Source organism: Suhomyces tanzawaensis (assembly GCF_001661415.1).
Source record: "Suhomyces tanzawaensis NRRL Y-17324 unplaced genomic scaffold CANTAscaffold_5, whole genome shotgun sequence".
NCBI lineage: Eukaryota > Fungi > Ascomycota > Pichiomycetes > Serinales > Debaryomycetaceae > Suhomyces > Suhomyces tanzawaensis.
Window position 1 is genome coordinate 840,361 of NW_017963640.1, and position 26,809 is coordinate 867,169.

At 46.6% G+C, this 26,809-nt stretch overlaps 16 protein-coding genes across 16 annotated transcripts; 7 read left to right on the forward strand and 9 right to left on the reverse strand.

Annotated features, from left to right (window-relative positions):
• Positions 1-88: 88 nt before the first annotated feature.
• On the forward strand, positions 89-1,335 carry CANTADRAFT_26652 (uncharacterized protein). Its single transcript, XM_020207834.1, has one exon. It carries the CDS (start codon positions 449-451, stop codon positions 1,274-1,276), a length of 828 nt encoding a protein of 275 aa, XP_020063743.1. The 5' UTR covers positions 89-448; the 3' UTR covers positions 1,277-1,335.
• Positions 1,336-1,608: 273 nt separating this feature from the next.
• On the reverse strand, positions 1,609-2,161 carry CANTADRAFT_22597 (uncharacterized protein; the record flags this gene model as incomplete). Its single annotated transcript, XM_020206842.1, has 2 exons — positions 1,609-2,068; positions 2,112-2,161. The coding sequence occupies 2 exons, from the start codon at positions 2,159-2,161 to the stop codon at positions 1,609-1,611; spliced, it is 510 nt and encodes a 169-aa protein (XP_020063744.1).
• Positions 2,162-2,247: 86 nt separating this feature from the next.
• GUK1 (guanylate kinase) lies at positions 2,248-3,075 on the reverse strand. Its single transcript, XM_020207970.1, has one exon. The coding sequence runs from the start codon at positions 2,890-2,892 to the stop codon at positions 2,335-2,337; it is 558 nt and encodes a 185-aa protein (XP_020063745.1). The 5' UTR covers positions 2,893-3,075; the 3' UTR covers positions 2,248-2,334.
• Positions 3,076-3,438: 363 nt separating this feature from the next.
• Positions 3,439-6,303, forward strand: MTR10 (Mtr10p; the record flags this gene model as incomplete). Its single annotated transcript, XM_020210230.1, has 1 exon — positions 3,439-6,303. The coding sequence occupies one exon, from the start codon at positions 3,439-3,441 to the stop codon at positions 6,301-6,303; it is 2,865 nt and encodes a 954-aa protein (XP_020063746.1).
• A 249-nt stretch (positions 6,304-6,552) lies between these two features.
• CANTADRAFT_271155 (uncharacterized protein) lies at positions 6,553-7,675 on the reverse strand. The gene has a single exon (XM_020207999.1). It carries the CDS (start codon positions 7,198-7,200, stop codon positions 6,802-6,804), a length of 399 nt encoding a protein of 132 aa, XP_020063747.1. The 5' UTR covers positions 7,201-7,675; the 3' UTR covers positions 6,553-6,801.
• PGA58 (Pga58p) lies at positions 7,218-7,931 on the forward strand. The gene has a single exon (XM_020207835.1). The coding sequence runs from the start codon at positions 7,236-7,238 to the stop codon at positions 7,572-7,574; it is 339 nt and encodes a 112-aa protein (XP_020063748.1). The 5' UTR covers positions 7,218-7,235; the 3' UTR covers positions 7,575-7,931.
• A 302-nt stretch (positions 7,932-8,233) lies between these two features.
• CANTADRAFT_29132 (uncharacterized protein) lies at positions 8,234-8,506 on the reverse strand (the record flags this gene model as incomplete). The annotated part of the gene is made up of 1 exon (XM_020208274.1): positions 8,234-8,506. A coding segment is annotated over one exon (273 nt), but the record flags the coding sequence as incomplete, so codon positions are not given.
• A 1,385-nt stretch (positions 8,507-9,891) lies between these two features.
• CCC2 (Cu(2+)-transporting P-type ATPase) lies at positions 9,892-13,278 on the reverse strand (the record flags this gene model as incomplete). The annotated part of the gene is made up of 1 exon (XM_020206843.1): positions 9,892-13,278. The coding sequence occupies one exon, from the start codon at positions 13,276-13,278 to the stop codon at positions 9,892-9,894; it is 3,387 nt and encodes a 1,128-aa protein (XP_020063750.1).
• Positions 13,279-14,187: 909 nt separating this feature from the next.
• On the reverse strand, positions 14,188-16,011 carry CANTADRAFT_53271 (U4/U6-U5 snRNP complex subunit; the record flags this gene model as incomplete). The annotated part of the gene is made up of 1 exon (XM_020210186.1): positions 14,188-16,011. The coding sequence occupies one exon, from the start codon at positions 16,009-16,011 to the stop codon at positions 14,188-14,190; it is 1,824 nt and encodes a 607-aa protein (XP_020063751.1).
• A 135-nt stretch (positions 16,012-16,146) lies between these two features.
• Positions 16,147-18,669, forward strand: CANTADRAFT_53537 (uncharacterized protein; the record flags this gene model as incomplete). The annotated part of the gene is made up of 1 exon (XM_020210227.1): positions 16,147-18,669. A coding segment is annotated over one exon (2,523 nt), but the record flags the coding sequence as incomplete, so codon positions are not given.
• A 968-nt stretch (positions 18,670-19,637) lies between these two features.
• Positions 19,638-20,219, reverse strand: CANTADRAFT_53324 (uncharacterized protein; the record flags this gene model as incomplete). Its single annotated transcript, XM_020210193.1, has 1 exon — positions 19,638-20,219. One exon carries the CDS (start codon positions 20,217-20,219, stop codon positions 19,638-19,640), a length of 582 nt encoding a protein of 193 aa, XP_020063753.1.
• Positions 20,220-20,351: 132 nt separating this feature from the next.
• CANTADRAFT_53604 (uncharacterized protein) lies at positions 20,352-20,807 on the forward strand (the record flags this gene model as incomplete). The annotated part of the gene is made up of 1 exon (XM_020210236.1): positions 20,352-20,807. The coding sequence occupies one exon, from the start codon at positions 20,352-20,354 to the stop codon at positions 20,805-20,807; it is 456 nt and encodes a 151-aa protein (XP_020063754.1).
• A 539-nt stretch (positions 20,808-21,346) lies between these two features.
• CANTADRAFT_22606 (uncharacterized protein) lies at positions 21,347-21,983 on the reverse strand (the record flags this gene model as incomplete). Its single annotated transcript, XM_020206845.1, has 4 exons — positions 21,347-21,811; positions 21,844-21,866; positions 21,908-21,936; positions 21,958-21,983. The coding sequence occupies 4 exons, from the start codon at positions 21,981-21,983 to the stop codon at positions 21,347-21,349; spliced, it is 543 nt and encodes a 180-aa protein (XP_020063755.1).
• A 495-nt stretch (positions 21,984-22,478) lies between these two features.
• Positions 22,479-23,444, forward strand: TRR1 (thioredoxin-disulfide reductase; the record flags this gene model as incomplete). The annotated part of the gene is made up of 1 exon (XM_020210153.1): positions 22,479-23,444. The coding sequence occupies one exon, from the start codon at positions 22,479-22,481 to the stop codon at positions 23,442-23,444; it is 966 nt and encodes a 321-aa protein (XP_020063756.1).
• Positions 23,445-23,949: 505 nt separating this feature from the next.
• On the forward strand, positions 23,950-24,774 carry PEP12 (SNAP receptor; the record flags this gene model as incomplete). Its single annotated transcript, XM_020206846.1, has 1 exon — positions 23,950-24,774. One exon carries the CDS (start codon positions 23,950-23,952, stop codon positions 24,772-24,774), a length of 825 nt encoding a protein of 274 aa, XP_020063757.1.
• A 403-nt stretch (positions 24,775-25,177) lies between these two features.
• Positions 25,178-26,320, reverse strand: CANTADRAFT_53016 (iron-sulfur cluster assembly protein; the record flags this gene model as incomplete). The annotated part of the gene is made up of 1 exon (XM_020210148.1): positions 25,178-26,320. The coding sequence occupies one exon, from the start codon at positions 26,318-26,320 to the stop codon at positions 25,178-25,180; it is 1,143 nt and encodes a 380-aa protein (XP_020063758.1).
• Positions 26,321-26,809: the final 489 nt, after the last annotated feature.

A 26,809-nucleotide genomic window follows, 5' to 3' on the forward strand; every position in this document is an offset into this window, starting at 1 on the left:
TATTCACTTTTATCACTAGTCATCGTTCTATGTACTTCGTACAAGAAAAGATTTCTTGATCTTATAGTGTAGCAGTCGGGAAGTATTACAAAGGGTGGTTCCGAGATAGATTCTCTCAATTGCCTATATGTAACTTTATATTGTTCATTTACCAATTTCTACACTCTAGCCCAGAGTCAACCAAACCTACCCTGTTGAATTATTAATTCCAACTGGATCTGCCAGCTAGCATGCTAATGGTCGTTCCCAGCTGCAATTTCCTGGTGTCAAAGTACGGATGTTTTACTAGTCTGGGCCAGTCCAATAGATCATACCATCACGTGCCATGGTGGAACCCATACTCCACCAGACCAACCCAGCCCAGCTGGGCCCCGCTTCGTCCCTGGGAAAGAGTTCACCTACTGCCCTCCTTCTTTTCTGCTTCTGATTCTGCTCGTAGTACTCTAACATGCAAGCTTCCTACAGATTAGCCATGCTCGGATCTCATCTCCAGACCCTGGCGGTGCCAACTCCGGAGTTTCCGATGCTATCAACAGAAGAAAGAAGCCTTTACGATGGGAAAACTTACTATGCTAGTCGTGGTACAGGTAGTGGCTGCTCTGTTCCATTGAGCCTGCTCAATGGCCTCAACCAGCGCAACTACTCCCACCTTCAAACCATCTCCGCAGCCATCACCAAGGTGCAACACTTGAGAGGAATCCAGAGTACGTCGAGGGAGTATTTGAACAACCCAGAAGGCAAGGTTCACAAGATCACCAAGATTGTTCGTGAATTCTTTGGTGTCACAGTTGGATATGTGGTTGTAGATGGCTTGCTGGTCCTCGAGAAAGAGTTCCACTCCTGGCTCCAGGAACCAGTATACATCTGCGAACTGCTAGACGATAGGGATGGGGAGGAGAGAGAAGGAGAAGTTGTGGGATACGAAGAGATTGCCTCGACTCTCGATAAGGTCAAATTTGCCCCTGTTGTGGTACTACAACACCCATTCACTGATGCAAAACTCCTCGTACAGAATATCAGACGGTTGAACACCTCGTGCTTGGTGTACGTACACTGCACTGACCAGCATAACGGGACCATCGAGTTCTCCGATTGGAATGTAGATGGGTTATTTTACTCGACTGAGTCGAATTGGGCAGTGCTTATCAGCAAGCTGCAACTCGACACCCAGATCGACCTGGACCCTCAATATTTCACCGAGTTGGAAGATTCTTTAAAGCGCAGGTTAGGGGACAGTTACGTGGACGCTGAAGTAGAAGAGCTAGTAGAGGTTTAGAGACACGGTAAATAAAGCATATAGTATGGACGAAACGAATAAATATGAATAGATGAGGACGGTTACCAATAAAAATGAAAAGTGCAGCCGGGAACTAAATATGTTTCAATGATAGAATATTTCTGGCAAAATGGGAATAAAGCCCAGTAAAGCATTATACAGCATAATGCTCTGCTGTAGCGATATGGAAAACTAAATCGCAGACATTGACAAATTAACCAGAAAATCATAGCCTAGTTCTTTATCATGAATGATCTACTGACGATACAGCCTACACCCTGGAAACATAAAACATAAGCATTCAGTATATACAAGGGGATAGCTCATGGACATTACTTTTCGTTGTTGTTCTGCTCCTTCAACCGGATTTTCTCCTCGAGGGCTCTGTCCTGGTCCCTCTCTTGCTCGAAGCCTTCCTTGGCCACCTGCCTCAATTCGGCCTTGGACTCCTCCAATCTTCTCTTCCGCTCCTTGATTATAGCGTCTCTTCTTTCCAATTCCTCGATCCACAACTTCTCTCTCTGTTTGGCCTTCTCTCTGAGCGCCTCTTCTCTCTCGATCTTTTGCTCTTGACTTTCCTTCTGGTACAAGAGCCCTCCTGTAACCAATGCAATCAACGTGATCCCTTGGAACACGATTCTGTACCGGAAGTATACCTGGGTCTTGATCTTTTCGCCTCTCTTCATCGATCTGGCTGCCAATACAACCGCTCCTGCGGTTGCAAGTGATCCCAAAGGAACCCCTGGCTGTTCCAAGCATTTGGCTTTGATTCGCTGGACGACATTTAATTCCCTGGAGGTTAGTGATGCTGAGATTGCATGTGGGGCGTACTTACTGGTCGTCGGGACTAAGCCCATCGAAGGAGGATGGGAGCTTGGAAGACATGGTGGTGTGTTGGAAGCCGATGCGGACGGACGTTATAGGTGGAGAGTCGCGTGATACAAGTCACGTGTGTGGCACCATACTACAGTCAGGGTGTTTAACGAGTAAATGGCTTCTACAGGCTAGTAATACGGCGTCTATAGAAGTACCTAGGGTATCCGCGGCCGCGTGGCCCTTTATTGGTCCAAGATGAACGATCTGAACTCGGTGTATGCCTTCTCCAAGTCGTCGTTGACGATGATCTTGTCGTGAGCACCGGTTTCAGCGTAGGCAAGCTCGGCAGAGGCAGCAGCAATTCTCTTTTCAAGCGAGTCGGCGGTTTCCGTGCCTCTGGACTCCAATCTCTGTCTCAAGGTTTCGATAGAGGGAGGAGCCAAGAACAAGTAGCGTGCGTTCAAGTCAGTTTGCTTGACAGACTTGACTCCTTGCATGTCGATGTCCAACAAGCACACCAAGCCCTTGTCAGCCACGTCCTTGACGGCCTTGATGCTAGTGCCGTAGTAGTTGCCGGAAAACTGGGCCCACTCAATAAATTTTTTTTCCTCAATGGCCTTTTGGAAGTTTTCCACCGTGGTGAAGTGGTAGTCCTTACCGTCCACTTCGCCTTCTCTTGGCTGTCTGGTGGTGTTGGAGACGGAGAAGCCAAACTTGCCTGGGAACTCAGCGAAGAGCTTCTTCAACAAGGTGGACTTACCAGTGCCTGAAGGGCCAGAAATCACGATGGGTCTGCTCATGGTGGATGATGAATTTCTTGATGTTTTCAAGAGTTGTATCTATTGTGCGAGTCGCGCCGTGAAATGCGAGGGAGGCTCAGACAAAAATGGCCCAGATCAGGCGCCACATCATCGCTCGTTTACGTAAGAAATGACTAATCCACCCACTTCCGTGACGGGGTCCCCCGCTGGCTGGAGGAGCACTAGCAACTACAGAAGGCTGCTTAAAAGTCTGGGAGCAATGATGTTAGATTGCCTTGCGCTCTAGGCAAATTTTTGTAAAGTACTATTGTATGTTCTACGTATATTTTCAACACTTTCCCAAAAATCTAGATACTCTTCATATAATATACAAAATTACCAACTACCCCAATCTTGCCAAACAGAATGGCATTCCCTATATTTAGCTTCCCTAGCACCTACCTACTACTGAACCAAGCAAAAGGGCCCAACTCCGGCCTTTGGCAACTGCTGCCCCGGACTCCTCAGCAGAGTCGTGCGCGGACAATTTCCATTCATCTGACATCAAAATTTAATCCTCTATCCACCACCACCACCACCGCCATCATGTCTGACGACACATATAGTCAGCTTCAACATGCGTTGAAAACAATGTTTTCCAATGCCAACCAGGATGAGAAGCTCAAAGCATCTCACTTCTTGGAATCATTCCAAAAGTCACAGCAAGCATGGGAAGTTGTGCACACGATTTTGGCGGCCGATCAAGCCACTGACATCCAATTTCTCCTCTTTGCGGCCCAGACATTGAGGTCTAAAATCACATATGACTTGTCCCAATTTCCTGCCTCCAATTTGGTTCAATTAAAAGATTCCGTCATCACTTTGTTAATAAAATACTCACTGGCACCACATCGTTTGATTAGATCTCAATTATGTATAGCATTATCACATTTGTCCGTCCAGTATTTGGAGTGGGACAATGCCTTTAGTGAGATCGTTAACAAATTGTCTTCTTCGGTGGTTTGTTTGTTGGATTTCTTGAGAGTTCTTCCAGAAGAACTCGATGATCTGAAGAAGTTTTCATTGAGTGACGCAGAATTCAACGTTAGGTGTCAAGCGTTGATCACTGAAAATGTGGAGCAAGTTCTTTTGATGTTGCAAGGTTTGTGTGAACAGGGAGATCATGCCTCTCTCATCCTTGATTGTTTGAACAATTGGATCAAGGAAGGTTCAATCGAGCAGATTTTACAAATTGCCCCATTAACTAATGTGATCTTCCAATCATTAACCAATGACAATACTTTTGACAGTGGTATTGAATGTCTTGTCACCATCATTAAAGAGACTAGAGATATTGATAACTATCAAATTATCGATGCATTATTTTCACAATTACTTCAACTTCACGAATTCATGGTTAAAAACCCTTCAAAAAGAGAGGACCCAGAGACTTTTGAAAGCTTAACGAGATTATTTGTCGAAGCCAGTGAGGCTTGGAATGTTTTGATTGTTAAAAACCCCAAGCATTTCAAGCCCTTGGTTGAAATATTATTGGAGTCTTGTAAATACGACCAGGATTTAGATATCGTTAGATATACTTTCAATTTCTGGGACATGCTCAAGCAATTAATCACTCTTCCAAAATTTCAGGAATCAAAACAAGAGTTATCCAGCTGTTTTGAATCATTGATTTCAATTATCATCAAACAATTAACATATCCTATCGGAGTTGACGACCACGATTTGTTCGAGGGAGACAAGGAGCAAGAAGACAAATTCAAAGAATTCAGATACGAGATGGGTGATGTTCTTAAAAATTGTTGTAGTGTTTTGGGGGCCACCAAAGCATTAAGCATTCCATTCCAACAAATTCAACAAATCATTTCGAATCCAGAAAATTCGTCATCCAACTGGCAAAACTTGGAGTCGGCATTGTTCTCGATGAGAACCATGGCGAAGGAAGTCCCAACCAAAGAGAGGACCATTTTGCCCTCAATCATGTCTTATTTGGTACAATTGCCCGAGCACCCCAAAATCAGATACTCGGCAACATTGGTTCTCGGAAGATACACCGAATGGACATCTAAGAACCCTCAATTCTTGCAACCACAGTTGAATTACATCATCAAGGGGTTTGAGATTGTGGGCCAGTCAAGTGACCAAAAGTCGTCCAAGGATATTATCATGGCCACCTCGCGTGCGTTGATGTATTTCTGCCAGGACTGTTCGTCGTTATTGGTGGAGTACTTGGAGCAGTTATACATGCTCTACGGGCAGATCAAGGACCAGTTGGACGTGGTTTCGCACTACGAGCTCGTGGACGGTTTGGCCCACGTCATTAACCAGCTTCCCATGGAGAACTTGTACAAGACCACGGAAATGTTCATAAACCCCACGTTGGAGATCTTGAACGAGTACTTGGAGGGCAAGCGCAACAACGATGAGCACTTGGCCGACAACGTGGAGGTGATCACCACGTTTTTCAAGGTGTTGAGATGCAACGACTTCGAGAAACCAGCGTATCCCGTGGCAACGTTGTTCATCGACCGGGTGTGGCCTGTGGTGTCGCAGCTCTTGGTGAAGTCGGGAGCGTCGATTTTGGTTAGCGAGCGGTTGCTCAAGTTGATCAAGGCCGCGGTGCAGTCGTTCAGCACCTACTTGCTCAGCATCTTGGGGGACTTGGCCACGCTTCTCCACCAGGGGTTCAAGCAGTACAACTACGGATGCTATCTTTGGGTATCAGGAATACTTATCAGAGAGTACGGTGACGAGTACACCAGCGACGACATCAAGGAGTCGGTGTACCAGTTTGGCCTCAGCCAGTGTGCGTCGTTTTTCGAGACGGTGTTCACCAAGTACGCACACAACCAGGCCGAGATCAAGACCATTCCCGACGTGGTGGCAGACTACTACAGAATGGTGGGCGACTTGCTCATGTTCTACCCGTTGCGGTTCACGGCTGACGTGGACCTCATGGGCTCCACGTTGAAGGTGAGCATCTTGACTTTGAGCATCGTCAACGAGATCGAGCCGTTGGTCACCTGCTTGCACTTCTTGATCGATCTTTTGTCGTGGGGCTTGCCGCACCCTCCGGTGTCGTTTTTCGACGAGAACCCCGAGATACCGCGCCGGGCCATCCAGCAGTTCGTGGTTTCCGACAACCACGGAGCCCAGTTGTTGCGCGAGGTGGTCAACGGAGTGATCTTCAAGTTCCACCACGACATCCAGCAGGACGCCAACGACGTGATTCTCAAGATCCTCTTGGTGACGCCCGACCAGACGGTGTCGCTCCAGTGGCTAAGCGAGGTGGCGAAAACGTTGCCCAACGTCAACGAGCACGAGATCGTCAAGTTGGTCAACATCGTGTCGGTGGCATTGCCTAACAAGGACAACCGCAGGGTGAGATCGGCGTTGAAGGACTTTATCAGTTGGTATTGCCGTAAAAACGTCACCCCGCGGTCTGAGTTCTGATCGTTTGAGTAAATTGCATGTCGGCTACGAGTGTATAGGTTAGTAGGAACACTGGTGGGGTAGAACAATGTAGGCGAGACGAGTGGTGCACGAGCAGTATGGCAGTACGAGATGTATAGCAGTACGAGCATGTGTGAGCACGAGTGTCCGCGCACGAGTGTCCGCGTGAGCAGTGTCCGCATGGCGTTGACAGTGGGCGTTGACAGTGGCGTTGACAGGGCGTGGCCGGGTGCGGGCGTGGAGGATACTACTGGCACCAGTACATGCAATCAGATAGCAAAACAGACACGGTACACGGTACACGCTCAGGGCCATTTGGCTTCGCCGGGCGGCACCGGCCAGGGCCCTTCATTCGGTATGGCGATTATGGGGTCAATCAAAACACACTGGCTGCATTGTCCAATGGCACCGGCTGGAAACCTGCAATTTTCTGGTGAGGGCCCATGACAAATTCTTCTTGTGTAATGTTTGTGACGCGAAATGTGCAGACGAGATAGGTTACGAGACTATGGCTGGAACTACGACAGGCGAGCCTCCGGCCCCCCAGCCAGCAGAGTAATCCACCAAAACAGCCCTACTACCACCCCACGTCCCACTACCACGCCCCAGCCTTGCTCCGCTTCTTCTGCACCTCCGCCCCAAGCACCTGGTGCATCGATCTCCCTCTCTCTCTCTGGTTCGTGTAGATATTTTTTCGTTGACGAGCAGTGAGGCGCCGATGAGCCTTCCGGTTGCGGATAGTTTAGGCAACTTTGTAACCGCATGCAGATTTTTTCTAATCTCTGATGCATGAGCGCCATATCGAGACGATTTCGCAGTGTTTCCGGAGGGCGGCTCGCTCTCGCGCGGGTATATATATGGCAGCATTTTCCTCTCAGCAAAAAGTTCTTTCTTCATTAACTCCAACTACTAGTCTCTCGCTCATATCTACAATGCAATTCTCCACCGTCGCTTTATTCGCTGTTGTCGCCGCTGCTGTCCAAGCCGATGTCGTCACCAAGACCGAACAATCTTCCACCTTGGTCACCATCACTTCTTGTGCTGAAGACGTCACTGACTGCCCAGCCAGACACGCCACTGCTGCTCCAGCTCCAGCTCCATCTAAGGAAGCCCCAGCTCCAGCCCCAGCTCCATACAACAACAACACCGTCACCTCCTCCGCTGCCCACACCTTGGCCCCAGCTAACGTTACCTCTTGGGAAAACGCTGGTGCTAAGAACTACGCCGTCGGTTTCGCTGCTTTGGCTGCCGGTGCTTTGTTGGCTTTGTAAGCGTGCTAACGCTTATCCCAGAACTTCTTAGCTGAAGCTTCTGGGTGCTAATACCCGTTGAAACTTCTTTACTATGGGCGTTTGCCAAAGTCCAGTTAATCCGTGATACACCTGCAGTACCATCACGCGAGGACCTGGTCTACGGTGGTGCTTTGGTACCCGTTTTTATTTCTAATTCATTTCTGTTTTCAGTTACTGACTCCATGGGTCTCCCTTGGGAGCGGCGGCGTTCTCGAGAGCCGTTGTTTCTGTCTTGAAATTCTTATTTTTTTAGTTGACTACAAAGTAAAATAGGTTTATTTTATTATAACTTAGAAATACAAGAATTTCATAGTAACTGGTCCACTCGTAGCTAGCAGCGGTTTAATAGATTAATACATTTCGACTAATTCTTATCAAAGGATTCTCCATTTCGATTGTAATTCTTACCAACACCCACCAACATTGCTTGCAATTCCATTTGTAATTCTTACGAATCACAATCTGTATTGTTTGTTTATCACAACATTCCAAATCAATCCCAATTCCAATTCCATCTCCAAAGCTTAAACCGCGTCTCTGTTCTAGACTGATAGCTACACGAGTGCCATGGTGGGGCTTAGCGATACCGTCGTGAGTGTGGTTGCTGTCGAGGCGGGTGCCATGTTTTCACATGGAAGAGGCACTAGTTCTTTCACCAACTGCACGGCGGCTTCTCTAGTTGCCTGATCGGTAAGTGTGAAGCGGACCACCTCCACGGCGAGTTCTGACTGCTTCAAGGCAGCAAACACCTCCTGGTACGGAATCACCCCGGCACTGATCAAGTCAGTGGCGATTTGGGTGACTCCGTCACGAATTTCAGGGTCAGTCAACGAAGCACGAATCACGGAGTTGATGAGTCCCGACTGCTTGAGACTGGAAAAGAGAGTGGCGAGCAGCTCCTCCACGAGCTCAGGGTCTCCGTTCTTGATCCTCTCGATGGTATGGAGGTTGTGTTTGAGTGCATCCTTGATCTTGCCGACCTTGCTCTTCACCTTGCTCTTGATCTTGCTCTTGCCCTTGGAAAGGAACGAGAGGCCCCGTGCACCAACAGTGCTAGTGGAAAGGGAGACGGCCTCCACTGAAGTGGTGGAAGCAGGAAAAGCAATCTTGACTGTTGAAGAAGACTCCATAGTGAGGGCATGGGTGGCTGCGAAAACTGCCATGATAGCAGCGAGCGAAAGGTTCATAATCCCGTTAAGTGAGCACACGTTCAATTGCATGCAAGGCAAGATCCATTTATAGGGCGGGCACATGCCAGGCACAAGCAGAAGACGGGGAAAGGTGAAGGCACTATGCTAATAGGCTAATTGCACTACGCTAAGAGCTGGACCTGCCTGGGGGCACTCGACGTATGGAGCTGCTAGTTAGGTGCTCTGCTAAAACGAATAGGGAATAACCACTGGCATATTACGCGGAGGTGCAGAGCATGTACACCCAAAAAAGTGGAGATTAGGTGATGGTAACGCTTCTTGTAAAAATTACGTCTAGGGGCATGAATACAAGCCAATACCCTCCATTCAAGCCAATATGAGTGATTCATACTACATTTATGGATGATATGAGCATTAATACACTTCATTAGAGTGGTTCGGGTGTCCCCTATGCATTACGTCTAGGTGCGAAAATTAGGGTGAATGCAGATGTCAATTTGCAATGACATCTAGTATGATTAAGAGGATCTGGGGTATGGATGTTCCTTCAGATTAAGCCTATGGGGTTGTAGGGCAATCCCATGAGGTGATCGTGGTGCATGATTTACTAGGGAAAATTCTATCGAGTAAGCAGTTTTTACCCAGAAATGAATGTAGTGCTTGGTATGATTAGGGTACCCGTATAGTCCTTGTAACCGTGGAAGCGTTTGGGAAGCCTATATAATCAGCTCGATTGGTCGTCAATTAATATTTTTGGTGTCCATCGAAATCGATTGGAAAATAATTTGTCAATTTGCTGTTCCACTCCATTGCAAGATAGAATGCCCAAAATTTATCATTATTGGGTTCTCATGTCTGAAGAAACAGTTACGTTGAGTTTTTGAAATCAAAAAGGTTTCGTTACAATACTCTTGGTGCTTTGGTAGTCCTCATCATCAATGTGGTAAAGCTCAATAGCAAAGTCAGAGGTACATCCAACTCTGGTTTAATCTTCCAGACTGAATTACTGTTGAATGATAAATCTCAATTTACAGATTCTAGCATAATTGGTAAGGGACTTTTTCTACTTTGCTTGCAGTACCACTCCTACAATCGATTCACAAATAATACACTCATAGCCATCCTCTCATTAAGTTTTATATACATTACTCGGCAGGCAACATTTCGTAAGCCTGGCTAGTTCTATTCCTGCCCAGGAGCTGTCTGAGCTTGGCCCGGATACTGTGCCTGGTCTTGCGGTTTCTCTTGACCATATCAAACTCCTGCAAGGTGCCGGACTTCAAGCTGAACAGATCCACCATTCCTATTTCGCGTTCAAGATCGTACTTGTAGTTACCCTTCTCAATGAGTGGTACGTTCATCTTCTTCAACATCAATGAGTTAACCACCACACTGATGGAACTCATGGCCATGGCAGCCCCAGCAAAGATTGGTGGCAACATGAGATTGAGTGGTAAGAAACATCCCATCGCAAACGGCAACATAATCATATTGTAGGCAGCAGCCCACACGAAGTTCAATTTGACTCGCTTGAAAGTAGCATTGGAGATTTTCAACGCATTCAATACACCCGACAAGTCGGATTGGCCGTTTTTCCCACCAATTAACACGATGTCGGCGGATTCAATGGCGACGTCAGTGCCCGAACTCATGGCCATCCCGATATCGGCTTGGACCAAGGCAGGCGCATCGTTGATTCCATCTCCCACAAACGCAATTCCCACGTTCTGGTCTCCTCCCAACCGCTTCTTGAGATCAACAATCACCTTATCCTTGTTGATGGGAGACACCTCACTGAAGATGTTGGACTCGGGGATTCCGAGCTCTTTACCAATCTTGGCTGCGGTCTTGCGGTTGTCTCCCGTCACCATTCCAACCTGGTAGCCCTCCACGATTCGGAGATGGTCAAGCACGTCTCTGGCGTTATCCTTGATCTCATCCTCCAACTCAAGGTATCCACAGTACTGGTTATCGATGATGACATATGCCAAACTGTTGGTGGACTCCTCAATGATATCTGCTCCTGAGTCCAACAACTTGGAGCTCATTTGCTCGATCATTCTTTGGTTTCCTATGCAAATCTCGTGGGCCTTCCCGCTCTCGAGGGTCACGGTAGCCTTGACTCCCAACCCTGCCAATGCCTTGAACTCACTGATGGTGGTGCTGAAAGTGTCCTCCTCAAACGTAAGTCCCAACTTCTCCTTGGAGGCCCGAACAATGGCACGACCCACTGGATGCTCAGACGAGGCTTCGACAGCTCCAATGAGGTTCCACCAATCGTGTTCAGAAAGCGACGAGGTACCAACCATCTTGTACTTATTCAACACCATTTCTCCTGTAGTAACTGTGCCTGTTTTGTCGAATAAGATAACATTGATCGACAGAGCCTTCTCAAGAATATCCCCTCCTTTGATTAATACACCGTGTGATGCACCTACACCAGTACCTACCATGATGGCGGTCGGTGCTGCCAATCCCAAGGCACAAGGACATGCTACCACAACCACAGAAATGGCCAATTTCAAGCACACGAAGAATTTTCCATTATCATCGTTCTTGAATATCATGGGCAAGTTGTCGGGATGAAGCACGTAACAGGTTATGCTCCAGAAGATGAATGTCACTGTGGACAAAAGAATAACACCCGGAACGAAACGAGCCGCTATGTAATCAGCAAAACCTTGACTAGGAGCTTTGTTAATCTGAGATTCTTTGACCAAATTAATGATCTGTTGAAGTTGGGACTTTTTTCCTGATCTGACCACTCTGATATGAATCAAGTCTGGCCCATTAATGGAACCACCGATAACGTAATCTCCTTTTGTCTTGAATACCGGTAACGATTCTCCTGTAATCAAGGATTCATCGATATCCGTCTCACCAAAACAAATAAGCCCATCTGCTGGGACCTTTCCTCCTGGCAAAACGATAGCTACGTCATTAGGCTGGATCAAGTCGACACTGATGTTGCTGGAGGGCAAGTCGATCATTTCTCCTTTGTTGTGTTGTGCTTGTTGAACAAATTCGTCGTATTTGGAGGTGTCGTTGATGATGGTACAGTTGGTTGGGGTCAACGATAACAATTTCGATAATGCAGTGGAAGTAGCACCTTTGGCCTTGTTTTCTAACCACTTTCCAAACGAGATAAAAATCACCAACATACAGGCAGTGTCGAATAGCACAATTGGTGGCTTGATTGTCTGGCCCTTCCATACGCTGAAGACAATCGACAAAATAGAAAACATAAACGACACCGAGATGGAAATGCATACCAACACATCCATGGTAGCATTCTTTCCTCTGTTTCTGATAAACTGAGAGAATTTCTTGAGGAAAACCTTACCCAACACCAAGTAAACGTATACGGTGACTACCATTTGGAGCAAACTGACCACGTATAAGCCTGGGAAGATGATAAGACGTTTCCAGAACTCGATTTCCTGGGTGTGGGACACTATGACCACCGGAAGGCCTAGTGCAAGCGAGTGGAAGAAGTTGTGTCTCCAGTACTCGATTTCTTTTATTCTGGACAAGATCTTGAGCTGTGCTGATGATGACTGGTCCACAGAGTTTGTGATGGTGAACTCGATCTCCTGGGCGATTTCGTTCAACCCATGGAGCAATTGCCTTATTCCGAGGATGGACGAGTTGAAGGAGACGGCAAGCTCGTTGATCACCAGCTCGTCCTCCACGTCCTGCACCTGTTCATTTGATTCGTTTAGCGTGAGCTCGAAGCTGGTGACTCCGTTCACACTGTTGAGGTATGCCTCCACGTTGTACTGCAAGCTGGAGAGGTCGGTGTCGAAGTCGATGCCGGAAATTTGGAGTTTGACCACCTCCTCTTCGGCGTCTGAGGACGAGCCGCTGGACTTGATGATTCTGGCGTCAAACCCGCAGTTCTCTATAATTTCCTTGATTTCCTCGGGGGTGATCTGCGTGGTGTGCTCGACAGAGCCTTCTTCTGTGATCAACGACACCGCCACCTCCGAGATGTGTTCGTTGTCGCGGAGTGCAGTGGTGATGGAGCCCACGCACGAGGCGCAGGTCATGCCCACGATGGCCACTGTGGTGTGCAAGGTGTCTTTTTTGATGGGCTTGGACGAGTCGATGGTGATGTCAAAACCACAGTCTTCCACGGTGGAGACGATTTGGGCAGTGGAGACTGCTGCAGAGTGCCGGACGAGTCCAGACTCGGTGACTAGTGACACGGACGCCTGATCCACTCCTGGGATGGCGTTGAGAGCCTCAGTGATGGATGCAGAACAAGCACCACAAGTCATTCCCTTGATGGAGACGACAGTGTTGACGAGCGGTGTGTGGGTCTTGGAGAGCGTGGCATCAAACCCACAGGCTTCGATGGCGGCCACAAGCGCCTGGGGAGCCACTTCAGGGCCATGGACTACTTTTGCCTCCTCGGTGAGAAGTGAGACTGAGACGTCCGATACGCCAGCAATGGCTTGGAGGGCGGTGGTGACGGAGGCAGAGCATGCTCCGCACGTCATGCCCTGAACTTGGAACACCGACTCAGACATTGTGTGTGGAAGAAGTAAGCACTGGAAACGATGGGATTATATACTGTGCGTGCACGTCAGTGAGCAAATAAAATCTTATCATTTCCATCTAAGCCGAGGCGGAAACCGGATATGCGTCAACTAGTGGAAAAAATGAATCAGGGGCCAGGGAGGCTGGACAGAGAGGAGGGGTGGATTTGGTAGGCTATTAGGGAGGGTAGTGTGAATGTAGCAGGGCAGGAACGCTAGGGAGGCTACAGGAAGACTACAGGAAGACCACAGGGAGGCTACAGAGAGAGCTAGAGGTACTTTCCTTTGCCTGCTGGCTTACTGTGCCCAGCAAACCCCGGAGGATATTCTGGGCGGATCTGGGCCAATTACACTGCGAGTCAATATGCAGTGCGATGCAACTGCAGATTGACACATGAATGTCTGGAACTACTAGAACGGGAAACGGGACTACATTGGGGGTATCTAACGGCGATAGATGGTCTGGGGTTTGGCCAGGAATCTGTTGTATTGTAGCGAGTTTTTCGAGCTAAGCAATGGCACAGGTAATTGCATAGAAATCGAAGTTCGCCAGGGTAGTAAAGGTTTTCTCTGTGCATATAACGATGGCCCGGAGTAGTTTCGATATTTTGGCTGATTCACATGGTTCAGAGCTTCCGTGGCCCGAGTAGATTGGATACTCTGGCCGAGATCGTTGTTATCTAGAATTTTTAGAAGTGAATTTTCCATCATATCTATAGTTTTCCCTGGATATTCTGTTGTATTGAAACGCAGGATATTCCATACCTGTATAGCTTTTGGTAATATGCCACTGCTGTGCAAGCTCTTGTAGGGAAGAGAGGCACGCGAGGTCAGCACGGTAGTACTTCCAACTTGATTTGACTATGGTTCAGTTCTCACTTTCCCGACTTCACACGATTGCTAGATGATGGTCTCAGACGTGCTTTCTCTCTCCTCCTTCACCTTTTTCAACTTCTTTTCCACCTTGGAGTTGCCTGGCCCTACGCCATGGAACTGGTGGGACAAGTACTTGAAGGCACCCTTGGTGTCCAATTCCACCCCTGTATCGTCCTTGTACGAGAGCTTGACTTGGGGGTTGTACGAGTCGAGTCTTGAGCTTTGGCTCTTTTGGGCATACTTGCCTCGAGCTGGAGCATCAGAGATGATATTCTTTTCCCGAAGTCTCTGATCCAATGCCCTTTCCAAGACTTCAGCCCTCTCTGCTTTTGGTAGGTTGAGGAACGCTTTGTCCAGCTCAAATTCTTCTTTAAGAAGACGTTCCTCGATAGAAATCTTGATCCGGAGCAACTCGGCTTCTTTGGCTGCTTCTCTCCTCATCTTGGATTCGTGTTGTTGCTGCTGAGTTGAGGCGTCGATGATCTTACGGGATTTGAGGAAATTAAGTGTGGAAGCAAGACCCTTGTTAAAAGTGGGAGTGGAATCTGGTGCCACAGATTCCTCCCCTGCCTCTTCAAGTTTTGTTTCCTCTTTGGCTTCATCTTGAGTCTGTGGTACATCAACCTCTTTTTTGATAGATGTGGTTGAGGCCAATGTTTCCGTCTTTATCTCATCATAATCATCTTCTTCAGGCACTTCAAGCACACTGCCAGTTAGGGAGTTCAAGAAGTCGGCGATGTCGTTATAAACAGTATTATTTGCATACAATTCACCTTCCAATTGGTTCTCCAACTCCCATCTCTTGGACAGCACCACATCATTAGCTATCTGTTCTGGAGTCAACTTGCTGCGTTTAGACTGCTTGAATTTTATTCGATTTGAAATCATCTCTTGTAACTGGGCCTCCTCGTCACCCACACTATCGTCAAAGCTTTGTAGTTCCACTGTTTTCATTCCCAACTCTTCATTATTTATCGTGGCTGAGCGAGAATTCAGCTTCAGCTTCATCTTTGGTCTTTTTTTCAACTTCTTCATTTTAACAGGCTCTACCTTCTCTGCATCGACGTCGTCGTCGAATAGACTTCCGAGGGCGATCTTGTTATCCCTCTCCTTCGGTATTTCCGTGGTCTTCTCAGGAATCTTGATTGTCGAGCCAGTCACTACCAATTCCTGAAGTACTCTTTCGGTTTCTTCGTCCTCGCTGTCTTCGAACTTGTAGCTTCTACCATTGAATTTGATGTTATCTGCCATCTTTTTCTCTCTGAGATCCTTCTTCAATTTAGCCTGTCGTATCAACTCCTCATTGTTCAATTCCCCGTTTTCCTCTTCTAATAAATCGCTGTCTTTCAATGTGAAAATCTCGCCATCCACATCAGCAAGCTCGCGAGCATTGTGTCCTATCTTTACCCCAGATAAGTCATGACTAGGGGACACCTTCTTGCTGGTTTTCGCCTTTTTTGGGGCAGGAATTCCAAGATTGGCTAGCCAGTCGTCCTGTGACACTTCCTGATCGTCATCCAAGAGCGTTTTGCCCTTTCTCTTCAAGCGTTCTTTGGCATCTAGCAATCTCAGTTTGACTTGGTCGTCGTTGGTCGGCTTATTTTCCCCTATGGGAGCTTCAACAAGGCTGGCTGCTTCTTCCAATGGTATTGGCTTCAATCCAAGCGATGCACGCAATCTATTAGTCTCTTCAATGGTGAGCTCTGGTTTGGACTCTGAGGTGAGTGGTGCCTCTTTGGTGGTCGTGGAAGGGGCCGTTTCAGCCGCTTCGACCGAAATCGGCTTGAGCCCGATACTTATACGAAGCTTGTTCGTCTCTTCAAGCGATAACGAGATTTCTTGTACCATGGGGCCAGATAAGTGGTGGATGGGTGCAAGCTGACCATCGCCTCAAGATGAGAGTACTGCAGGAAACACGATTTCCTGCACATAGGCCACATAAACAAACAGTAAACGAGTATCACCACCAGGCCTCCAGCAGTAATGGGGGAATTGACATGTTTGGGCAGCTCAGGTGGCCCACAGCTCGCGTTGGATGAAATAGTGGGCAATTCTGCCAAAAATCCCCGCCAGTTTCACCTACAAGATGACCTTATAGCCTACACTGCCAGTGGGGGAGTGATTGTGTCTGAGATCAACACCAAAACAGGCCAGATAGTGTCCCAGCGCTTCTTCTGTGCCAATAGCAGCTACCACGGGTCGAATTCGACCAGTAGCGCCAATGCATACTTGAATATGGCCTTTGACATTGCAGAAGACACAGAAGTAATCAAGGACCAGTATGGGTACCCTGTCAACTCAGATCCCACAGTGGTGACAGGAGCAAGTGGCAGCACGTACGGAGACCCCGAGTTTTTCAGCCCAGGAAACGAGAACGATGGCGCATCCCCATCCAAGCTCAAGGACAGGGTCCGCAGCATACACTGCATCACAATATCTCCGAATAAAAGGCTTCTAGCTATTGGCGAATCGGGGTACCAACCGCGAATATTGATATATTCGTTGGCTCCTGACTCTTCCAAAAATCCAATCATATTGATATACGAACACTCATTTGGCATCAATTCCGTGTCTTTTTCTCCCGACTCCCGATATTTGTGCTCGTTGGGGTTCATAAACGATGGCTTTATCAACGTTTGGAAAGTGAACTTAACATCTGCCTCGTTGCATTCGAGCAATAAGTGTTCTGCACCGATAAATCTGGTGATATGGCACGAGAATTTCATAATAACTATGGGACTACGGTTAATTAAGGTCTGGAAGTTCGACATACCCGACCAAGATTCCAGTGCTGTATCAAAACCAAGTGTATTAAAGGGAAAGAATGTACTATTGGGTAACCTCATAAATTCAAATTTCATACATGGAAGCATTCTAAATAGTGATGAATTATTGATCACTACAAGCACAAATAATCTATTACTATTGAAGCTCAACTATGAAAGTTTGAGTCTTATTACCCTCGATACCCCCCAGTTCACTTTTTCGACAGTGTTGGTGGATTATGGATCAGAAATTATTTGGTTTTCTTCAGAAGATCAAATAAAATCCCTTCCGATATCGAATTTAAGGGCTTCAGATAGAGCTTCAGATATATCATCACCTGGTGTTACAAGACGCAACCAGTCGAGCGATACATTCAAAAGTCCATCTAAGGATTCTTTGGAAAGAATCAAATCAAAAGATCAACCTGAACAAATAGTGAAGATTTTGAATTTCACTAACAGTTTTCTCATCTATTTGACCGATCAAGGAATTATCGCTCTATACGATAAAGAGAAAAACCAGAACAAAAAACTAATAGAACCACTTATGCAAAACTTTGGAGGAATCAAACAGTGTGATTCAGGAAAAGTGCTTATATTTTCAAAAAATGGTGAGATTAGAAGCATAGAAGATAAAGAAAATACCACGGCACTAGAAGCTACAGTTTCATTACCCAATAATGACCTCATACAAAATTCGTTAACAGCAATAGAGCAACATGGTGATCTTTTAATAAGTGGTGATAAGTATGGTAATCTTAACATTACCGGGCCATCTGCAAATGGAATGACTAGTCTAATTTATCAAACAAAGGCGCATTCTTCCAACATTAACGAAATAGTCTACTTTCAAGTAGACAAGTTTCAAATCATCACCACCATTTCGAGGGACCGAATGATTCAATTTTTCTACTCTAAAATTGAGGATAATAAATTTGATATTTTACAAACTATACCAGTTCACAATGGAAATTTATTGAAAGTGCAATATCATGAAAATAGGATATACGTGTGTTCTAGTGACAGAACTGTTTCGATTCATAAGATTGAGATTGAGGATGAGGAGTTGCGAATAACTCAGGACAAGCTAATCACTACAAAAACCACCCCGTTGGCAATGAAGGCCACAGGAGATGAGTTGATTGTGTCGACCAACGAAAAATCAATCTCAGTTTACCAAATAAGTGAATCATATGCATTGAAGAGAACATTGAAATTACTCAATGATAAAACCAATGAAAGCCTCTTGGTTGAAGATTTCATCGTTTTGAAAAATATGTTGATTGTTTCATGTTCAGATAAATCACTAAGAATATTTAATTACGCAACGGGAAAGCAGCTCAGTGTCACATGGGGTCATCTGGAAAGCATTATGGGTCTCATTTTGAGGTCAAACAATGAATTGATATCCATCGGTGCTGAAGGTTGCTTGTTAAAGTGGCAATTGCAAGATTCTCAGATCAATGAGACCAAAAACGAAGAAAAAATACTGGCGAATGAAACAAGAGAAGAAGATATTGTTCCAATTTACACCAAGGTAACTAGGAAAATTATCCCAATAATAGCAAAGCCAAAAATCAATGACATCAAGTCTTTACTGAAAGGAGATTGCGAAGATGAAAGGTCTTCACCAAGCTCCTCACCAAGGCTAACTGCAGCTACCTTAAGAAGGATGGAGTCAAGGAAGTCCATGGACTCTGGTGTGCCAACTAGAAAAAGTGTCAGTCCAGTAAGGCCATTGGCCTTATCGAAACCGACATTACTGCCTAGCAAAACCACGAGAGCGAAAACAGGAGGATCACTGCCAACAAGACCATTATCTCCGGTCAGGTCACCCAGTAAGAAAAGTCTGATGGACTTTTCAAGTATAAAGAGACCTCATGTGGTTTTTGAGAGCAATGCTTCACCAACTAAAGAAAGACCAGCATTTGAGTTGAGCATAACCGACCGGATAATGAGTGATTTGACTTCTATAGAGGCAAATATCACCAAGGAGTCCAAGAGATTGACTGGCAAAGATAGAGCCCAAATTCAGTCGAAGATAATGGCACTCTCAAGATTGCTTGAAGACCAGAAATTGGTACAAAGTGTCGAGGAATTGTCACTTGAGACGGTGGGGGAAGGACCGAGTGACAAAATGGAGTCTGGAAGTCCAAAGGCCAAGAAAAGTAGTCTCGCAGAGCCAGAAGTCAAAGAAATGCTCGAATCTTATAGTGAGAGACTTGTTCAAATGGTGGAAAGAAAATTGGCATCACGGGATAGAATCCCATTGTTCAACAATTTACTCAGTGCTAAGGGATACGACGATGTTGAGTGAATATGAGTCAGGTTATTCCCACAAAAATGCTAATTTTACGATAAGTATAGGGCGCAAGTATAGGCCCATTTCCGGGGATAGTCATTAATCTACAGGCAATTAAGTATAGGGTATACTCGAGTGATAATATACAGATAATTAGCTAGGGCATCAACTTGTGGCGTGAAGCCATATTTAAGCATGGACTGAATGATCACAGTATCAACATCAGTCGAATATGGCGATCTTTAATTGAACCGCAGGCGAGTTGCAGCTGAAGTATACTCGTGGGGAATCATTAGACATGACTTATCAATTTCCTGTTAGTAGTATTGAAGCTGATATTCATGATCGCCAGTAATTATTGTGTCGTTTTGTGCCGGGTACCAGAATTGCCATTTGTATGTACAGAGCTACTTTCTTGGCTTCAAAGCAGCAGATTCTATGGGGTCCACGTCTTTCGTCTGGTCAGCCTGTTTCCATGGATCGGATGCTAAATTAGTCTGGTCTTCCTTCTGGTCAGCCTGTTTCCACGGATCGGTCTCTTTGTTGTATTTGCTGGCAAACGCCTGGTTCTCTTGCTCCACACGGTCGAGTTCCGCCTGCAACTTGAGCTGTTGCTCCCTCTCCAAGCGGAGCTTCTCCAGGGTCCATTTTTCGTCGGCGTTCTGGGCCAAGATCTTGATCTTTTGCTGACGGATCTGGTCATTTATCAACTCCTCCAAAGTAGGAGGCGTGTTCCTGGTTCTGCGCAACCACTGCAACCACTGGGGCGGCACGGTGCCAAAGTAGTCGGCCTGGAACAACAACGTCTTGTAGGGCTCGAGCTTTCTGCGGAGTCTTTGCATGTTGCCATCGATGGTGAACTCCCAGTAGGTGTTGCCGTGGAGGTCGTAGCCTACGAAGAACTTTTTGCGGAACGGGATGTCCCTGCGGCGCTGCCACTGGTGCCGGAGTCGCTGGAAGTAGGTGTACTTGTTCTTGAGGGGATCCATGGCAAAACCACTGCTACAACAGAGAGCCAGGATGATGGCTTTGAGGCTTCGATCTGGTGGTCAGCGCGCCACGTGACCCACCTTCCCATAGCTAATCTTCCCCATCCACAATCACCCCTCCACTAAAACACCATGGACAGGCGGAATACGTTGTCCCAGTTGAACAGGGTGCTTCCTGTGCCCATACAATTGCATGGAGACGAAAGTGGCGACGAGTCCCACTCCAGCTCCCACATCACTAACGTGATGGTGGGCGACCACCACGTCGTGGAGGGCCAGGGAGGGCCCTCTTTCACAGTGTGGTCCATCAAGGTTATGTTGGACGAGTCCGAGTACACGTCGATCGAGCTCTACAAGCGGTACCTGGACATTGAGCGGTTCCAGTACCAGCTCAAGACTGAGTTTGCAGCGTACAACTACAACATTCCCGAGCTACCTCCCAAAGACAGCTTCAGCTTAGAACGGATGACGATGTCACGGCGTTGGTTGGAGGAGAGGCGACGGGGCTTGCAATGGTTCTTGAGAAACGTGCTCTTGAACCCGATGTTTCAGCGTAGCCAGGCGGTACGGGAGTTCATTACGAGGTGAAGAGCTCCGCGCCTATTAGAGGTCTTGCAAGGAGAACAAAAGAATACTGCACTCATCGTGAATTGGAATACAATAACGAGTTGGAAAAAGCTACCGTGGTATGGAAAATACTGCAATGAACATGATTTGGAAAATTATCATGAATTGGAAAATCATCGTGAATTGGGGAATACTGCAACTATCTTGGATGTGTGAATACTGCAACAATCCAACATGGATTTGCTGGGTAAACTCTTATTAAAGTGAATTGGAGTGTACCGCATAATCAAGCATTAATTAGCCGTGAATACACCAATTATCATTTTGGTGTTACTGCTATACAAGGCCTAAAGTTAGCAGTAATTAACCAACGAAACCTAATGCATACTTAGTGATCATGAATGGCAGAACAATACAATCATCGTGATTTAGAAATAATCACGAAATGCAGAATAATGCAATTATCACCAATTGACTGGGAATACTACCTTATAAAGCATTGGTGTTCCTATTGCAGATGTTCATAATAACTCTAGATTGGCCGAAGAGGTCTTGGGACCCTACCTACTCAGTACTCTGACCATGCTCCCTGTCTTCAATGTCTTGCGGACGCCGTCAAATAACTCGTTCACTCTATGTCCTGCACTATTACCAGAGTATCTCATTTTCACGGCAGAAACGCTCAATTGCGTTCTGCTCTTCCTGTCGACGAATATTACCGTTAGCTGTAAAGGGTCTTGTTGGCAGTTGATACCGTCTGGGACATCTCTAGTATTGCAGAAGGTCCACTCTTCTTTGTAAGCCAAAATGCAAGGTAAAGATGGCACACTAATGAAGATCTCTACCGGACTATACCGTGCAACTTCTTGAATGAAGTTGCTGCACCAAAGAAAGTAGACTACCTTGATATCAACAGCTAATTGAAGGGTGACATAAAGATTCTTAACGAAGAAAACTGGGTATGTAAGAACAAGTGAAAGGATTGAGCAGACGAGCGGATGTGAAGCTGTCAAAAGAATGAGCGGCTGTGCATCAGTAGCTGTCAAATGCAGCTTACCTGCCAAAAAACTTCACTGTCAACTGCAATGACAGCTTGCATGCCTCATCTGCAGCTTACGTACCACCATAGAAGCTTACATGAGCATCGAACCTGTCCACGGTCGACGCTTACGTGACCAGAGAACCTAATAGTGTCATCGAGGTCTGGCCTAGACAGCCGTCCACGCTTACGTGATGGAGCCCCAGACCCTGCTTACGTGATCAGGCCCCCCATTAATAAATCCGAGCTGACATACCTCTGTCAGGCCTCGGTGGTGCGATGGACGCGCACGTGACCCGGCATTTGATCTCGACCCATTCGAGCCAGGAGCAGCCACCGCTTGTCGCCACTGGACGTCTTCCCGCTGCCTCCAAGCTGCCGCCAGCCGCTCCTCCAGCCGATTGCCACCTTTTCCGCGCCCTTTCACTGCCAAAATCGCTGACACCTCCCACGCCTGCGTCCAATCATACCTCGGCGTCGCAATCCGATCGCTACTCTTTTCAGTCTAGATCACCACCCAATTTAATAATCAAACCGCGCCAGTATTTCAGGCCGTCTATATAAAGCGGAAAATTTCCTTGATGGCTTTTCTTGTGAACTTCAAGTTAAAACATCCCATTCCATTTATTACCCTCTCCCGCACAATCTCCAGAATGGTCCATCATCAAGTTACTATCGTCGGATCCGGCCCTGCTGCCCACACCGCTGCCATCTACTTGGCCAGAGCCGAAATCAAGCCTACCATGTACGAAGGTATGTTAGCCAACGGCATTGCTGCTGGAGGCCAGTTGACCACCACCACCGACATCGAGAACTTCCCAGGTTTCCCTCAGGGTATCAACGGTACCACATTGATGGAGCAAATGAAGGAGCAATCCCTCAGATTCGGCACTGAAATCATCACTGAGACCATCTCCAAGGTCGACTTGAGCCAAAGACCTTTCAAGTTGTGGACCGAGTGGAACGAAGATGCTGAGCCAATCACCACCGACGCCGTCATCATTGCCACTGGTGCCTCCGCCAAGAGAATGCACATTCCTGGTGAAGAAACCTACTGGCAACAAGGTATCTCTGCCTGTGCCGTTTGTGACGGTGCTGTGCCTATCTTCAGAAACAAGCCATTGGCCGTCGTTGGTGGTGGTGACTCTGCCTGTGAAGAGGCCTTGTTCTTGACCAAGTACGCCTCCAAGGTCTACTTGTTGGTCAGAAGAGACCAATTGAGAGCTTCCACTATCATGCAAAAGAGAGCCAAGGCCAACGACAAGTTGGAAATCCTTTGGAACACCGAAGCCAAGTCCGCTAAGGGTGACGGCAAGTTGTTGAACGCATTGGAAGTCTACAACAACAAGACCAAGGAAACCTCCGACTTGCCAGTCAACGGTTTGTTCTACGCTATTGGCCACATCCCAGCCACCAACGTCTTCTCCCAGTACTTGAAGACTGACGACCAAGGTTACATTCTCACCACCCCAGGCACTGCTGAAACCTCGATTCCAGGTGTTTTCGCTGCTGGTGATGTGCAAGACAAGAGATACAGACAAGCCATCACTTCTGCCGGTACTGGATGTATGGCTGCTTTGGACTGTGAAAAGTTCATCAGTGAACAAGAAGTCGAGTAAACGCCCATCCTTCACTTCGCATTGCTCAATTTATAGATATTAGATTCATGAATTAATTACAACGTTATTAGACTAGTGTAGGCTGGAATTAACAGCGACAATTGCGCATAAAGGTTCAGATTAATTACTTCTAATTGAAATAATATTAAAAGTAAATGGATTTTGAATTGAACATTTGTATAGTACTTCAGTGTAAGGCAATATTCAGTCAGGTCGATCAAGGTACCCTTCAATTAAGGTGAATGTCATCACAGCCACCAGCTAATTTCACAGTTTTCAAAAATAGAATAATTACACCAAATTATTTAGTTCTACTTCCAAATTTCTCGTTTACATTATATAACATCCTTTAGTAAAGCAGATAAAGCACTTAAAACACATCATGTATATACAATAGTGACACCGGCACCATCATTGCCTAGTTCGGTATTGCGCTGGACTCGTTGCCACGTGACCTTATCACGCGGATATATTCCAGTCTCCTACGCCCCTATCACCACCAACCATGTCTTTCAACGTCTTCGGCGATGACCTCGAGAGGACCGCCACCAACGCATCAAATCGTTATAAGGACTATCCCGAGTTTGAGTCCATTTCCACCTCCATCGACAACCAGCTCCAGCACATAAACCACGTCCTTCTTGTGGCTGCTAAAGAGGCAATCAGCGACTTGGAAACAGACCAGAGTGATACCAAGTCGTTGGAGAACGTTAACAAGAGCTTCAACAGGATCACTGATAGCTTTAAGAAGTTGAACTCCTCCATCAAGTCTTTGAACGCCTACATAACACAGAGCGAATCAGAACACGAAGATGTGGAAGTCATAGGGTTATTCAAGCAGAAGGAGACCATATTGATCAAGTTGACCAAAGACAGCTTGAACAACTTCAAGAACTGCCAACGCAGATTCGAGTCGCTCAATATCGCTAACGGCCAGGACTTGGAGGCTCCCTCAACTCCTGGCAATGGCCCCTCCGAACAACTCCAGCAACAGGTCCAAATTTCGTACGAGCCGGTGAATGCCGAGGAGTTAGAACAACAGACGCTACTTATCCAGGAACGTGAGCGGGAAATCCACCAGATTCACCAGGACACCTTGGAGATCAACGACATTTTCGAGAACTTATCATCCATCGTGAACGAGCAACAATTCCAGATCGACAGCATAGAGAACAATTTGTTCAGCTACGACGCAGATGTCAGGAATGCTTCCAGCGAGTTGAGGAAAGCAGAGAGGTACCAGAGAAGATCTGGAGGCCGGATGTTTTGTTGTTTGATTATCTTGTTGGGAATTGTTGCATTTATCATTTTGGTGGGTGTGATTTTCTGAGCACGGATGTAATCCACATATCTTCTGGTAGGAGGATCAACCGCAAATAGATACACCCATAAAGCAAGCAGGTGTTGACTCAAATAGTATGTTGCTTCCCGTGACAACGGGGCACCAAAGCTCGCATACAAAGAACATCCAGATGATTTGGTCCATTACTTACAGCCTGAAGTGAGCTTCTCATAGCTCAAATTCAGTTCACAGACGTCCAGATGGAAACTACCAGGTTTAATACGTCTATACTAGTCATAACTATATGGACATCTATAGATGAACTGGCTAAACCATCGCGACATACAGTTGTGCTCTATTAGTACATCTATAGCAACGTCAAGATAACTGGCCAAATTAATGCGGCTTACAGTTCTGCTCTATTACATACTCTCTATCATTATAGTGCTAGCTAGACCTCCCATACGTTAATGTACCCATCATCACCAGCAGTCACCAAAACCTCAGTCTTATCATCCAAGGACGCCCAGATGACACAGTTGATCTCGAACACACCATGCGAGGATTCGGTTACGCTCTCAATGCTCCACTTGCCTTCATCCTCCTTGTAGACCACGAGTCTTCCGTCGGATCCAACACTGGCGATTTTGCCTGTCTTCTTGGACCAGCTTACAGAGTACACTGGGTACTTGTGAGCCGAGGGAAGAATTGTCTCGAGTTCCCAGACCATCTCCGAGTCATGTTTGATCGAGGTGGGAAGCGCAGTGCTAGACACATCGTCTTGTTCACCCTCCACACAGGACCATATTCTCACCGTCAAATCGTCACTGGCAGACACCAATCTGGTTCTGTTTTTGACTGCCAAAGGACTGGCCCAGTCCTCGAACTTGGAGCACCACACACTGCCCTCGTGGCCGTTCAAAATGCCCACACACGTCCAGTCATCGTCATGCTGGTCCTGCTTATACAACCGGATGGTATCATCGTATGACGAACTGGCCAACAAATTCTGGTTGGGATGCCAGGTGACGTTCTTGATATCATGCTGGTGGTCGTTCAACACCGAGATACACTCAAACTCCTCCAAGGTCTCGGGGTCGGTCTCCCAGATCCACACGGTCTTGTCTCTGGAGCACGATGCCAATAAGTTACCAGTATGGTTCCACTCCACCGACTTGATCTCATTCTCGTGTCCTTCTATTATTGCCATCAAGTTCCACTCGTTGGAAGGACTGGTGAATATCTCTTGCTGGTTTGCCACCAATTCTTCGTCATCGTACTCGTTGCTGGGCTCGTCGATTCCCCAAATGGAGATCGTGGAGTCAAACGAACCGGCAGCCAAAGCAGGTAAGTCCAAGAAGCCATCTGGAGCGTCGTCTCCGCCCAATGGGGGCTTGAATGCTACCGATCTGATTGACCTTTTGTGGGTGTCTTCGAGATCTGCCAAAAGTGGAAAGTTCTGTTTCGACGAGAGCTTGTAGATTTTGGATGTTTTATCGGTGGATGCACTCACCAAAAGGGGAAGGGTGGGATGGCTACTCACGCTCCATGCCTTGTCCTGGTGGGCTTTTATTGACTTGACTAGCTTGACCATAGTGTGTAGTTGAAGATAGAGAAGATAGTCGGATTATGTAATATACTCAGTAAGTGCGGGTTGGTGATGGACCGGACCGGAGAGGGCCCGACAACGGCGAAAATGACGATTTGAACGTCTAAACTCAAGGTATAATGGATGAAGGTTTCACGTGTGAATTATGGGTGTTGGCGTGCCTGGAAGTGGGGGTGGATGCATAAAATGGTAATTACTTCGTCAGATGGAGATATCACGTGAACATTCTTTTCATCATGGGAATGTGGATCACTCTGGTTGTCTGAACTCTAGTTGTAGCCGAAAACTGTCACTATGCTGATTTCACTTATTAGGCGAGACGCAAGCTTTTACATTCTTTCTATTTATTCCATTTATTAGTCAGTGTATTATTAACCACCACCAAATAATCACTGGTACTTTCTAAATTTACAATACTCATTCTCCAAGACGTAAACTAATTATTCGACAAGCAATTTCTGATTCGACCAAATC

What these genes read in the sequence shown, in the direction of transcription:
- CANTADRAFT_271155 (XM_020207999.1), bottom strand. Translation starts at nt 7,200, where the DNA reads ATGAAGAAAGAACTTTTTGCTGAGAGGAAAATGCTGCCATATATATAC.
- CANTADRAFT_26652 (XM_020207834.1), top strand. Translation starts at nt 449, where the DNA reads ATGCAAGCTTCCTACAGATTAGCCATGCTCGGATCTCATCTCCAGACC.
- GUK1 (XM_020207970.1), bottom strand. Translation starts at nt 2,892, where the DNA reads ATGAGCAGACCCATCGTGATTTCTGGCCCTTCAGGCACTGGTAAGTCC.
- PGA58 (XM_020207835.1), top strand. Translation starts at nt 7,236, where the DNA reads ATGCAATTCTCCACCGTCGCTTTATTCGCTGTTGTCGCCGCTGCTGTC.